Raw genomic sequence first — 14,419 nt, 5'->3', positions numbered from 1 at the left:
GAGAGTAGATTGGGGGAGGGGGTATACAGTGGGATGGCTGTTTTGGGGTGGTGGGTGGGGGAAATACGGGGAGAAAATTTGTAATTCAAAATCTTGTGGCAATGAATGATGTAAACTAAGAGTAAACATAAAATTTAATTTAAAAAATAAATTTTAAAAATAGTTGATGAACATGTAACTGGAGAAAAATAAAATACTAAACAAATTTTTTAATAGTTGGTAAGAAACTTTAAAAACTATTTTAAAAATTATTGGGAGAAATTTTAAAATAAAAATATATTTTAAAAATAAATGGTAGAAAACTTAAAAAACTAAAAATTAATTTTAAAAATAAATGGTGAGAAACTAAAAACGTGTATCCAGTATCTATTTTTTAAAATGATGAGAAACTAGAAAATATTTGAAAATCTGTTCTAGATGAACGGTGAGAAGTTTTTGTAAAAACAAAGCTATTTTTAAAAATAAGTAACTGAGGGAGAAGCTTCTAGAGTAAATCAGCCCCGCCCTCGGTTTCCCTTTCAGGACCCGGTAGCCAGTAAGCGCCTAAAGGTGGCTGCGGCCTCGCCCGCCGGCTCCAGGAGGCCCCGCCCGCGCACTGCTCGGCCCGGGGACGCCCCCGGCGTGCCGGCCTGCGGCGGGGCTGGAGGGAGGTCCGACGCCGGGCTGTCCTAGCTCCTCCCAGGCAGCAGAGGGCTCCGGGCTGCCCGGCTGGGAACGGGAGGGCGGGGCCCGGAGCTGGAGCGGTAGCTGTGGCTGGAGCCCGGGAAGAGGCGGGGGGAGAGTTCTGGCCGGACCTGGAAAGCCGGAGGCAGAAGTCATGCAGGTAAGGTGGGAGCCTCCTGAGCGCCCCCGCAACCCCCGCTGCGTTCCCCAGCAGGCGTCTGGGAGTTCCACCCCACTCCGCCCATGCCATAGGGCTGCGGGCAAAAGTGAAATGGAAAGCGCCAGAGCTGGGCTGAGAACGGGGTCCTGACCTTGCGAGGCCGGGCAGGGGAGGGGTAGCCTCGCCTTTCTTGCATGCTTGGAAGCGCCCTTGTCCGGGGATCGGGATCGGAGAGGATGGACCCCGGAAGGGGGAGGGGTCTCTGAGTGTGGAGGCTGGGCGAGATAGAGGAGTCTCCAGGCTTGCTGCCTGGGCTGAGGCGGGGGCGGGGGCGGGGCAAGGAGACTGAGACTGGGACTTGGAGTCCTGGGCCCGGGAAGTTAGCCCAGATTGAGAGCGGGGACTGGAAAAGTGGCCCAGCAGGGTGGAAATGAAGTCGAAAAGTTTCAGGTCCTGGGAGTCAGATCTGGGCTGGGCATGGGGAGGGGGCGGTGCTGGGGATACAGGATGGGAGGAGCTGCCACCCTGGAGGCTGAAGCCTTGGAGGCAGGGAAAGGCATGGCCTTAGCAGGCCTCCAGAAGAGTGAAGATTCGAGGGGCAGTTGTAGCAGAGGGTCCTGGGTCCAGGAGGGGGATGCAGTCTGAATCTCTGCCTTCCCAGGCTTCAGTAACATCTATAGCCAGAAAGGAAGCCATTCAGGCCACAGCCAGAGAGCTGCTTAAGTTTGTGAACCGAGGACCCTCTCCCTTTCATGGTAAGTGGCCAGGCCCTTGGCAGAAGAGAGGGACCTGAGCCCCGTTCTGTAGCCCCCTCCTCCCCTCCCCCACTCCCCAGGCCTCTGTGATGGAGGTGCCCTTTCCCCCCTATAGTGGTGGCAGAGTGTCGAAGCCGTCTCCTGCAGGCCGGTTTCCAAGAGCTCAAAGAAACAGAGAAATGGGACCTGCAGCCTGAACGCAAGGTATGGAGGGCTGTGGGTCGGGGACATGCGTGTGGACGTGGGAGGAGAGGATGGAACTGGACATTTTCTAAGTAATCACACTAAGGACTCCTCCTGCTTCTGTCCTTAGTATTTTGTGACCAGGAACTCTTCTACCATCATCGCATTTGCAGTGGGGGGCCTGTATTCCCCAGGCAATGGCTTCAGCCTCATTGGGGCCCACACGGACAGCCCTTCCCTTCGGGTATGGAAATCTGGGGGGGTCCTGCTCTGGGGCCCCAGCTCAGGGTCCTGAGATGGAATGAGAGGACCCATGGACATACCACCAAGGGAGAGAAGCTGGGAGGGAGAGAGGAAAACCAGGACATAAGGTTGGAGACCCTGGGGGAGGGGCTTTGTTTCCTATGCCCCCTGAACTCTTATACTTCATCAGTAATTATCCTGCTTTATAAAATATACATCATTTTTCCTGTACATGTTCAGTCTCCCCAGGCAGAATAATCCACTTGAGGCAAAAACGAGGTCTTTTTTGTCGCCTGATAGAATATGTACTTTCCAGGTGAAGCGTAGGTCCCGCCGGAACCAGGCAGGCTTCCTGCAGGTTGGTGTAGAAACCTATGGGGGTGGCATCTGGAGTACCTGGTTTGACCGTGACCTCACCTTGGCTGGACGAGTCATTATTAAGGTAGGGACTGGAGCCAGGGTGCTTGGGGTGAAGTGGGAATCCCCCCATGCCTACAGCATCCCCTTTAGAGAGACCCTTTAGAGCCTCCAGGTTCAGGGGATTCTAGAGAGGTGGTTCAGGCCTCAGCGAAGCAGAAGATTGGAAGCTTAAGTTGCCTAGTTGAGGCCCTGGGAGGCGACACACGGAAGAAGGGTGTGGGGTCTGGGTTGACCTGTTACCTGGCTGGTTACAGAATCCTACCTCAGACCAGATTGAGCAGCGGCTGGTGCACGTGGAGAGGCCAATACTGCGCATCCCACACTTAGCGATCCATCTTCATCGGACCGTCAATGAGAACTTCGGTCCCAACCCTGAGAGCCATTTGTGAGAAAAGGCTTAGGGATGGAGGACTGGTGGGGGGGAGTGTTACAGATGGATGAGGCCAGCTGGGTGAGGGGGTTAGGGATGCTAGCGGTGCCAGCTTTGGCGGTGCTTGGTCTGGGGTATGAGAATGTCCACGTGGGGGCGGCCAGGTAGCACAGCGAGTAAGAGCACCGGCTCCAGTGTTGAGAAGACCTGGAGATTGAATCCCAGGCTCAGACACTTAGCACCCACCCAGAAACACCTGGCTGTGTAACCTTGAGCAAGTTACTTAACCCCAATTGCTTAGGGGCGGCCAGGTGGCTCAGTGAGTAAGAGCACTGGCTCCAGTGTTGGGATGACCTGGATCAAATCCGGGCTCAGATACTCAGCACCACACCCAGAAATAACTGGCCATGTCACCTTGAGCAAGTTACTTAACCCTGATTGCTATTAAAAAAAAAATTGAAAAAAAAAAGAGAATGTCCACATGATGATCCCATTTAGGAAAACCAATAATGACAAAAAGCCACTGTGAGTTCTGTAATGCTTTTACTGAAGTCTGTTACTAATCACAATGCCTTACAATAATATATATTTATGTGGAGATGTCATTTATTCTACACTAAATTTGATTATTTTTCTACTGAGTCATTTGATAAACCAGACCCCCTTGCAGTAACTCTGAGGGGCCCCTTACCCCCCAGGGTCCATAGATTGGGAATCTATGGGATGAGGACAAGAGAGATCAGATGAATGAAGGATGAAGGGCTGTTTAGGCATTTGTAATAGGAGGCACGGGCAGGGTCAGCAAAATCCAGACCTTTGAATTTAGAGGCACTTGCCCTGCCCTCCCTCCCTCATTCTACTGTCCTCAGAAGGAACTGCCTCCCACACTAGCCTGTCTCCCACCTCCTTGCAGAATACCCATTCTGGCCACAGCAGTCCAGGAGGAGCTGGAGAAGGGGATGCCTGATTCAGGGTCTCCTACGTCCCAGGTGAGAAAGAAGACTAGCATTGAGGAGGGCAAGAAGGAAAGGAATAGGAGGATTTGGGGGGAGAGGGGGAGCATGGAGCAGTCTTGGAATAAAGTGTCCCCAGGTGACCACTCTCTGACTCGTACCTCTCCCTGTAGATGGACCGACATCAATCAGTGCTTATGTCTCTGCTATCTGCCCAGCTGGGGCAGAGCCCCGAGGACATCCTGGAAATGGAATTGTGTCTCGCAGACACTCAGCCTGCGGTGAGGGAGAATGGACCACCTTTCATCCCCAGCCAGTGCCCTAGGCTCAGCCCTGCATGGTAGAAATAGATACTGAACCCCGGGGGGGCTCAGAGGTTAAGTGAGTAGAACAAAGAACAGGAGGAGTTTTTCCTCTTAAGGATAAGAGGAAGCATGGCACTGTGGGGAGGAGGGAGGAGGGCTGGCCCAAGTTAACCATCCCATCTCTCCAGGTCCTGGGAGGTGCCTATGACGAGTTCATCTTCGCCCCCCGGCTGGACAACCTGCACAGCTGCTTCTGTGCCCTGCAGGTGTGGAACTGGGGACTTGGCAGACCCATGTCCCCTACTCTATCCCCGTGGCACAAAGCCTTGGACACATGGGGGGAGTTCACTAGAGCAAACAGACAGGAAGACTGACGTTTCTGTCTCAGACCCTTGAGGGGATGTGGGAGGGATCTGGGGGGCTGCCCCCAGCAGTATCCTCCACCCTTTCCTCAGCAGTGATGCTAAGGAGGGGTGGGTTGGAGCATGTGGGGAGATGGTTGGTGTGCTTCAGGAGCCCCAGTTGTTACGGCCTTGGTGACAGAGGCAAGGGAGAGAGCCACCTTGGCCGCAGAAGTCACCTTTCCTTTAAAAATACAGCACAAAGCTCAGCAGCATAGTAGTCACTTAGAAAATACTTGTGGCCCAACTGGTTCTGTCTCCACTCCAAGGCTTTGATCGACTCCTGCTCAGCCCCAGCATCCCTTGCCTCTGAACCTCACATTCGAATGATCGCACTTTATGACCACGAGGAGGTGAGATCCGGGGCCAGATGGGAAAGGGAGGGGAGAGGAGGTCAGGGAGCAGGGAAGCACCTGTCCATCCCTCTTAACAAACATCTTCTAAGCATTTGTTCTGTGCAAGGACCTGCGGAAAGGGCTGGAGATGGGAAGAGGTAGGTCCCACTATTTGCTCTACCTAGAGCCCCCATCTCTGCCTAGACTCCTTCTACCCATCCTTCAAGGCCCAGCTCAAACCCTGCTTCTAGGAAGCCTTCCTTGATACATACACACACACACTCTCTCTTTCTCTCTCATTTTGCCCTGGGAAAGGCAATGCTCCTTAGTAGACAGGTGGCCAGTAAGACCTGAATTCAGGTCCTTCCCATGACACATAACTGGTTTCTTGAATCCATGGTCAAATCATTCAGTATCTTAGTTAGAACTGTGGTTGCTCCCAGGAGACTTTTGAAGCCAGGCTACAAGCAAGGTGTTGATCTGGAGAGAATCTCCCTATACTGATGAAATCCAAGACTTGGACCCCCAAAATAAAGATCGAGTTTTCTTTGGGTCATAGTTTTCTGTATACACTTTTTTTCCCTACTAGCCTCTCTCTCCTCCCTTATTTTTTATTTCTCTTTTTCTGTCTCCATCCCTCCCAGCCACTGCTAGACTAGACTCAGTGCTTGTGGGCAAGGGCTAGATCTCAGAGCTCCTTTGTTTCCCCCATTGTGCCTAGAACAGTGCCTGGCACATAGCTTTCATCCAGATGGTTTTTGAATGTATAAAAGACTTGGTTCCCAACCTCACATCACTCATGACACCATAGGAGACGAATACTCATCCATCCCTCAGCAGCAGTCAGCATTGATTGGGCATCTAGGATCAGAGCCCTGTGGTCACCCCTGGGATAGCAAAGGAGTCTAAGATGAAGGCCAGCCTCTGAAAGGTTTACAAGCCAGTTGGGACAAGAGTTTTAGTGTAGAAAAAGGATGCTAGATTTGGAGTCAGGAGACATGGGTTCACATCCTGCCTCAGACACTAGCAGCATGATTCAGAAGTCTTGGTGAAAAACTGTACTGAGACTTTTGGGACATCCTGTATAAATAGGACCAGGAGAGATTAGTTTTTACATGTGTGTGTATGTGTGTGTATACATATATATATACACACACATATATGTTTGTGTGTATATATATAACAATAGGGGCAGTTTATAAAGTGCTTTACATATCGTATCTTGTTTGATCCTCACAATTTGGTGGCATCAAGATAATACAGTGGATCTAAAGTCAGGAAGACCTGAGTTCAAATCTGGCCTCAGAGGCTTACTGACCATTTGACCCTGGGCAAGTTACTTAACCCCTGTCTGTTTCCTCATGTGTAAAATGGGGGTAATAATATCACCTATCCTCTCCCTCCCAGCAAATAATTTAACCTCTCTCTGCCTCAGTTTCCTTATCCGTAAAATACTAGCCCCCTCCCTCCCCAAATTAATTTAACCTCTATCTGCTCTTGTCGGTAAGATGAAGGTGATAATAGCACCTACCACACCCCCTCCCGGGCTGTCGTGAGGACCAGATGAGATAATAATTATAAAGCACCTGGCATATAGAAGATGCTTAATAGGTGCCTGTTACCTTTTTATAAGATGAATAATGCCTGTTATTACCATCTCTGTTGTATGGCTGAGTGCACTGAGGTGGAAAAGTTCACTCAGCCAACAAGCATTTATCAGCCGCTTGTTCTCTGTCAGACATGATGCTAATAAGTGCAGGTGTGAATCAGTCTGTGTTCCAGGAGCTTACACCATGAGGAGAGAATAGGGCACACTAAGTATAAGTAAGTAGCAGACTGATTGTCGTCTGTGGAGGGGAAGCGAAGGGAGGGAGGGAGAAAAATTTGGAACTCAGAATCTTTCAAAAAATGAATGTTGAAAATTGTCAGGCAGCTAGGTGGCAAAGTAAATAGAGCACTGGCCCTGAGTTCAAATCCAGCCTGAGACACTTAACACCTACTAGCCGTGTGACCTTGGACAAGTCATTTAACCCCAATTCCTCTGCCTTCTCCCCTCCAAAAAAAATTGTCTTTATGTGTAATTGGAAGAAATAAAATAAAATCTAAGTAAATAGCGCTGAGTCAGGGTGGAGCCATCGACTCGGAATCAGGAAAGATCTCTTGAAGCATGCTTGAGTTAAGTCTTAGGCTAGAGGTTTTAAGAGATGAGAAAGGGAGAGCATTCCAGGCATGAGGGTAAGCTTGTGCAAAAGTTCAGAGTCAGGAGATCTTCTGTAGGAAGGTCAAGTGTTGAGATACGCGCTCCAGGGATGTCCATTTGGCAGCTGGCTGGGCAAGGGGAGATCCTTACAGGAGGCCAGGCAAGAGCTGATTTTTTGAGGGCATACGTAAAGTGGTGAGAGTAGAGAGAATAGGATGGAATTGAGAGATGCTGACAAGGTAGATCCGATAAACTTTAGGGACTGAATGGATATGAAGGTGGGGACGTCTCCAGGGTTTCAGACCAGAGGAAGTGGAGGGATTTCCACAGAAACTGGGGAGTTAAGAGGAGGGCAGAATTTGGGGGAAAGAGGAGCTCTGTTTTGGACCTGTTGAGTTGGAGATGCCGATGGGACCTCTAGGCTGGAGGGGTCTGGTGCACAGGTGGAGACCTGGGACTGGTGCTCAGAAGAGAGATAAGGGCTCCACATGTAGAGATGCCCGTGGAAGCCATGGGACAGGTGATAAGAGTATAGGCGTAAGTGGAGATGACTCCAGAGAAAGCTTCGGGATTATAGACTTGAGGGCCAGAAGAGACCCAGAGTGTCCGACTCCTTCATTTTACAGGTGGAGAGGCTGAGTTACTTGCCTGGGGTCACTAGTAGGTTCTGAGGCAGGATTCAAACTCAAGTCCTGGGATCCATCTACCACATCTAGGTGCCCCACCCGGGGGTACAGATAGGACCAAAGCCTGGAGCATGGATGAGGGTCCTGCAGAAGGGGCTGAGAATGATAAATCAGACAGGAAGGAAGAGACCCACAACTAAGCGGTATCATGAAGACCAAAGGAAGGGGAGAGTGTCCAAAAGAGGGTGGTCAGCATTGTCAGAATTAAAGAGAGGTCAAGAAGGGAGAAGCATGAGGAGAGAATTTAGTAACAAAGACTCTGGAGAGAGTCAGAGAGGGGGCACAGAAGCCAGACTGCAAAGCAGAGGAAGTGGGGAAAGGGTGCAGACAGTGAATATAGACAGCTTTTTTCCTAGAAGTTTGGCTGTGAAAAGGAGGAAACCACCAATGTTTGATGATATTTTGAGGACTTGACAGTATCAAATGAAGGTTTAGAGAGGGTGGGGGCCTGCGTATTTTTTTAGGCACCAAGGGAAGACACACCCACTCTCCCCCCCCACCCCCCTAGAAGAAAAGATTGAAAATTATGAAGAGGGAAGGGATGGTGAAAGGATCAAGTTGATGGTGAAGATAAGAAATGGGGCCAAGGGCCCAAGGGGAGGGTCTGGTGTTGGCAAAGAGAAGGGCTGTCTCTTCTGGGACTTGAATTCGGGTCTTCTGACTCCCTGTTCCAAGTCCTTTACGCTACACCACGACTCTCTCACCAGCTGGATTGTAAACCCTTCAGAGGCTGGACCCATGTTTTTCAGCTCTTTCTCCTTTGTATCACAAGGCCAGTTATAGCACCATGACCCTAGGTGGTGCCCAGTAAATGTCACCTGTTGGGAGGGAGAAAGGATTCTATCTCTAATGGTGGCACCAAGGGACATAATTGTAAGTCCTTTGAGAGCAGAGCAGTGTTTCATTCAGCAAGTACTTATTGAATGAGTACAGCACTATTCTAGGGGGCGAGGTGGGGTTAGTGAGGGAGATTGAATTAGTTGTGATAATTATAATTATATATGTAATTATTTTTAATAATTATAATGTTTTTCAAACTGCTACCAACATAGGAACCAATAGGCAAGTGCCAGGTGAACAGTATAAACAAAAAAATGCCTTGTCTCTCTTGGAAATGACTACGTCATTTCCTAGAAAAACTGCCTCCGAGTTTTCGTGAAGCTGGGGATGAAGCCATTCCCTGGGGTGGGGACTTTGAGCAAATGGACTTCCTTCCCCCCCCCCACCATGGCTGTTCAGGGTTGGGAGTGGGGTAGAGATGGGGGAGGATCTGGGCCTTGCTCCATCTCCCTTAGGAACCTCCCTTGGGCAGGGACCCCACGGCCCCCTCAGCCCCAGACTGGCCCATTGTTCCTGAGCTGAACCCCCATGACTCCCCTAGGTCGGATCCCAGAGTGCACAGGGGGCAGAGTCATTGCTGACGGAGATGGTGCTTCGTCGTATATCAGCATCACCCCAGAATGTGACGGCGTTTGAGGAAGCCATGCCTAAATCCTACATGATCAGTGCCGACATGGCCCATGCTGTGCACCCTAACTACCAGTGAGTCCCCTTTCCATCACCAAAGTTGGGGCTGTTATTTTGGGCCCTGCCTTCTCTAGCTGTTTGGAAGTGACTGACAGGTGGTCTTGGGTCCCCTTGCTGGTGGGAAAGCATCTAGTCCAGGGATGGGGAACCTGTGGCCCTTTGACTGAATCCAAACTTCACAGGACAAATCATTTTATTAAGGGATAATACAATACAGATGATTAAGAGGTAATATGATATAATTTGGATGCTCTGAGGTTAGCTCTGTGCTAGGATTTCCTAATAGTAAACCTAAGCTTAAGGTTGTGGAACATTTAATCTCTCCTCTAGGGATAAACATGAAGAAAACCACCGACCCTTTTTCCACAAGGTAATCACCCTTCCTCCCCAACCCCAGCTGGACCTCTAAAAGGATTTGTATCGCCTCCATTGCCAGGCCCTATCCTTCCCCTCACTTCCCACCCAAACTCCCCTCCCCCTGATCACCCACCTGTTTCTTCCTCCAAAAGTCTCTTTCCCCTACTTACGAACCCTGTCTTTTTCTCTCCAGGCTCTATAGGCCTCCTCTTTTCTCACTGAGGCCCTGTATATGCCCTTCCCAAACCTCCCTGTTCTCCCAGCCCTCTTTCCCCTTGACATTGGACCCCACTTCTCTTCAGCCTCTGTCTTTCCCTTCCCTCTCCCACACCACCTCAGGACCATATCTCCCACCCAAATCCCATCTTCTTCCATCGACTTCCCTACCCTGGTTTTCCCTCTAGGAGCACTTAACGGTGTTGATTAAGATTGATTGATTGGGACTCTGTGTCCCCTTTTTTTCTTTCCCCATCTCCTCTACCCCTCCCACCTCCTACTCCACGCAGGGACCTGTGATCAAGGTGAACAACAAACAGCGCTACGCTTCCAATGCTGTTTCCGAGGCATTGATCCGAGAAGTGGCTGCCCGCGTTGGGGTGCCCCTTCAGGTGAGCTTTTTGGCACCAGGCCTCTAACTTGGAAGGGGCAGCCCCATTGTGGGTAACATCCCAGTAGAGAGCCCTACATGGAAAGTTACTGGTCTCCTCGATCACACAGGGACAACCTCAGCACGTGTCCCAGTCCTCAGTGACACATAGTGTTCCAGTTACTGCACTTGTCTTAGGGTTAACAAATGTCATTAGATGTTCCCTGGGCCCTTTGCCTCCGGAGGTTATGACGGCAAAGCCGGTATTCCTGCGGAGATCAGAGATCCGCGTCACTCTAGGGTCCACGTGTGTGGTGGTTCCTCCATCCGTGACTCAGAAGTCTTAAGTCACTGATAGACCTCACATCTCAGCCTGCTGTCTGCATGCATACTCACATAGACACCCCTTCCTGTCTGCAGGAGTTCATGGTTCGGAATGATTCCCCCTGTGGCTCGACCATTGGGCCTATCCTGGCTTCTCGTCTGGGGCTGCGGGTGCTCGATTTGGGCAGCCCCCAGCTGGCCATGCACTCCATCCGTGAGATGGCCTGTACCTCCAGTGTGTTGCAGACCCTCACTCTCTTTAAGGTAATTCTTCCTCTGCCCTCCCTTATCCACTTCACCATGGCAGCTGTGTCTCCAGACCCAGGGATTGGTTGCTGGGGCAACGTCATCCCACTAAGTGACGAGGCTGATCACCATGGTGATACCATGGATGCATACAGAAGACCAGCTCAGCCTTCCCAAGGCTGAGGGCCCCAGGCCAAGCCCCAGTCTTCTAAGGGGGCATCAAGGGAAAGAAAGTGGAAGACATGAGGGAGGGTTGTCTGCTGTCCCCTAGCACCTAGCTACGTCACCCCCTTTGTCCCAATGCAGGGCTTCTTCGAGCTGTTTCCTGTTGTGAGCCGCAGTTTTGCAGTTGATTGAGATCTCTCAGGAGCTTGTCTTCTCTCCCTCACTCCATTAAGCCTACAATGTCAGTTCTCACCTGACTCAGAATTGAAATATTAAAATGAATTTTTCATTCATTCTTGATCTATTAGGTTTTTTGAGCCAGGGGAGCACTGGAGGATTGAGTCCCTGGGATGATAGGACTAGGGCAGGAGCCAAAAGGAAAGCGGGTTGAGGAAAGGGGGCTCTGATCCCTTGCCTTTACCCCAGAAGAGGGCCGGTGACGAGGGATGAGGTGGTTGGGACCAGCCGCATGTGGGATTAGTACCCCACTCCCAATCCATGTCTGAGCTCTTTCCTCAGGAGTGGGGCAAAGATGCCTTTCATGCCAGTTCCCTGTCTGTGCAGAATCTTCTCTTTCCTTCCTCCTTCCATCCAAGGAACCTTGCTGTGTCCTTCCAGGGCGAGTGCTCCCCTCTCCAGAGTAATCAAAGGAGCTAGTCCATGGGGTTCACCAAAAGGGCAGCAGGAGGAAGAAGCCCACCCTGGAGCAGTCTTTCTGGAGTCCCAATTACTCCTGTGACTTCAGCATTATCAATGTGCTAACTCACTCTTTCTAATTCTAACTAACAAATTCTAACTCATTATCAGTGAGAATTTTCCAAGCATGCTCTGGCTTATTAGGCAGGATCTTCATGCTCCGTTATGAAAGCAGGAAGGGAAAAAACGTGAGAAAGCCTCTTCCCCCAGTGCCACGTAATTGAAATATCAACTTTTACATAGCACTTGTGATACCTTGTGAAGAACCTGATCAAATTGGTTCTTAGTGTATCTTCATGACAATTCTGTGAGGCAGATAAGGCCACAATTATTAGTGTTCTCACTTTACAAGTAGAGATATTGAAAAACGAGTTAGATGACTAGTCCAATGCAATGTGGTAAATGAGAGATGAAACTCTCAGAACTCTAGCACCTAGGTATTCTGACTCTGAATCCAGTGCCTTCTTCACTGGGCGATCCTGCCTTCTGGGGTACAGCTTTGCACAGGACGCTACTGGGCATCACACTAGCTTAGATTTAGTCCTGATTAGGAAGGAGCTAACTCCTAGCTCTCCCTCCACTCAAATCCCCACCCTTTCCAGGGCTACCCTGTCCTCTCAGCTATCCAGTCTCCTTTTGTTGAAAGAAGATACCTTGAAGGAAACAAAGGTGCTCTGAAAGGACTTTTAGGCCACTGTTGGAAGGTGGTTATGTGTTGTCATAAGAACAATTCAGAGAGAAAATTGGAACCATTAAGAAGTTGGAAAAATGACTTCTGACCTGGGTGAATGGTCTGGAGGCTTCGTGGGAGAGGCGACATCTGAACTGGGCTTTGAAGGATGATCAGACCCAACAGCCTAGAACATGGAGCTGAATCTACCAAGCTGAAATCTAATAATAGTTAATACAAAGTGAAACAAAGAAAAGGCTGGTCTTAAAGCTCAGAAACCCTACCTCTAATTCATGGGCTGTATGAACATGGATAAGGCACCTCTGTGGTCTTCCCAAAGCACTTCTTTCTAAGTTACATATAATTTTTTTAAACTTTGGAGGGAGTTTCCTCTCTAGAGAACTGAATAAATCACAGGCAGAGGCTCCCCACACTGTGAAGCACATACACAATATAATCTTTCGCTTTTTTCCCTAGTGGATTTTACCACTAAAATGGGGGAAGAATACTTAGCGTTTTGTCTGAAAAAGATCTGGGGGACTTAGTGGACTACAGGCTCACTGTGAGTCAGCAGTGATGGGGGTTGCCAAGGAAGCTAATGCAGTCTTGCCTTACATTGAGAGGCACAGATTCCAGAAATAAGGAGACAATTGTGCCAGCATACTGTGCCCTGCTCAAGCCACATTTGGAATATTGTGCTCATTTCGGGGCACCACGATCCAGAAAGGATCAACTAGAAGGCATGTGGGATAGTAAAGATCCTTGGGTCCATGTCAACCAAGGATGGGTAGAAGGAACTATGGCTGTTAAGCATGAAGAAAAGAAGACTGGCGGGGCCTAAACTATCATCATGTACAGTATTTGGAAGACAATCAGTTGGAAGAGGGGTTAAACTTGTTTGGCCCCAGAAAGCAGGATTAGGGGTAGTAAGAGGAAATGTCAAGGAGGGTAATTTAGACTTGATATCCAGAAAAGTGTCCTAACAATTAGATCTATCCCCACATGGAACAGGATGCCTCAGGAGGGTAGTGAGTTCACCTTTGCTGGAGGCCTTCAGACCACTTGTCTGCTATGTTGTATCAGGGGTTTCTTTTCAGGTAGACACGGGGCTAAATGACTGCTGAGGTCCCTTCCAACTGGGAAATTCTATGGACAGGGGTAAGGAAGGTTGGGGAAATGCAATGGATAAAGTCGAAGTTGGACAAACCTAAAACCTTCCTAGGCAATGGCAAATAAAGCGGCTTGCCTAGAATATAGGATAAATGCAGGAATAGTTTGATTGTAAGCTCCTCCGAGCTCCAGTACTCTGAGGACAGTAGGTATTTAGAATAAATGTTTATTGAATTAAATAGATTAATGGGTGGGCAATGGGTAGCCATTGGAGGTTTTAAAGCTAGGGAGGTATGTGTATGATGTGATCAGAGCTATAGTTTAGGAAAATTAGTCTGGTAGTGGTATGAAGAATGGCTTGAAAGTGAGAGCTTTGACATGGAGACCCATAGTTCAGTTGAGAGTAATTGAACATTTATGTAGAGCCATAAGCTTTGCCAAATGCCTTAGGAAGTTAGTACAATTTATCTCCATTTTAAAGATGAAACAGGTTCAGAGAGATTTGCCTGCCTACTAAGTATCGGAGACAAGATTGACCAGAGATTTCTGCTGACTCTACGTTCTGTAATCTTTGCCTCTCCAAGCTGGTAGAATTGGGAAAGGGGGTCAGAGGGCAGAGGTAAAAAAACATTGCAACGAAGGGAATAGCCAGAATTAGGCTGCTGAGTGTTGAGGAAGAAAGGAATCCAAGGTGACAAAGTTTTGAGGCTGGGTGACTGAAAGAATTACAGTGGCACTAAGTCAGAAATTGAGAAGGCAGAAGAAGCTGATTTGAGAGTGAGATGTGGCAGAGAGAGATGATGGGCTGGGTTTTAGATAGATTGAAATCTGAGCTGTTGTTCCTTTGCCCCGAACGCTTCTGATTTTTCATTTTAGAGTCAGGTGTGTGACTGGGACAACTCCTGGATTGAACTCCTTGCCTGTACCCTTTCTCATCACAACTCCCAACTTTCCCTTAAAGAGGAAGTATCCATCCAAACGAATTAACAGACATGCTCTATCTAGCTCTTCTTAAACAGTGGGTTTAAGCAGCACTGAAGGGGTCTCAGGTAGAAAAAATTTAA

At 49.1% G+C, this 14,419-nt stretch overlaps 1 protein-coding gene across 1 annotated transcript; it reads left to right on the top strand.

The window, feature by feature from the left end:
- Positions 1-592: 592 nt before the first annotated feature.
- On the top strand, positions 593-11,172 carry DNPEP (aspartyl aminopeptidase). The gene is made up of 15 exons (XM_069104496.1): positions 593-823; positions 1,485-1,578; positions 1,694-1,782; positions 1,892-2,005; positions 2,321-2,446; positions 2,679-2,809; positions 3,708-3,783; positions 3,921-4,028; positions 4,241-4,318; positions 4,723-4,806; positions 9,056-9,216; positions 9,532-9,571; positions 10,065-10,166; positions 10,565-10,732; positions 11,021-11,172. Exons 1-15 carry the CDS (start codon positions 818-820, stop codon positions 11,069-11,071), a joined length of 1,428 nt encoding a protein of 475 aa, XP_068960597.1. The 5' UTR covers positions 593-817; the 3' UTR covers positions 11,072-11,172.
- Positions 11,173-14,419: the final 3,247 nt, after the last annotated feature.

The sequence above is a fragment of the Petaurus breviceps genome, unplaced genomic scaffold (assembly GCF_028583685.1).
Source record: "Petaurus breviceps papuanus isolate PSGF00001 unplaced genomic scaffold, PetGlider_PUasm1.0 688, whole genome shotgun sequence".
Taxonomy (NCBI): domain Eukaryota; kingdom Metazoa; phylum Chordata; class Mammalia; order Diprotodontia; family Petauridae; genus Petaurus; species Petaurus breviceps.
This window is presented reverse-complemented; position numbering and strand designations above follow the sequence as displayed.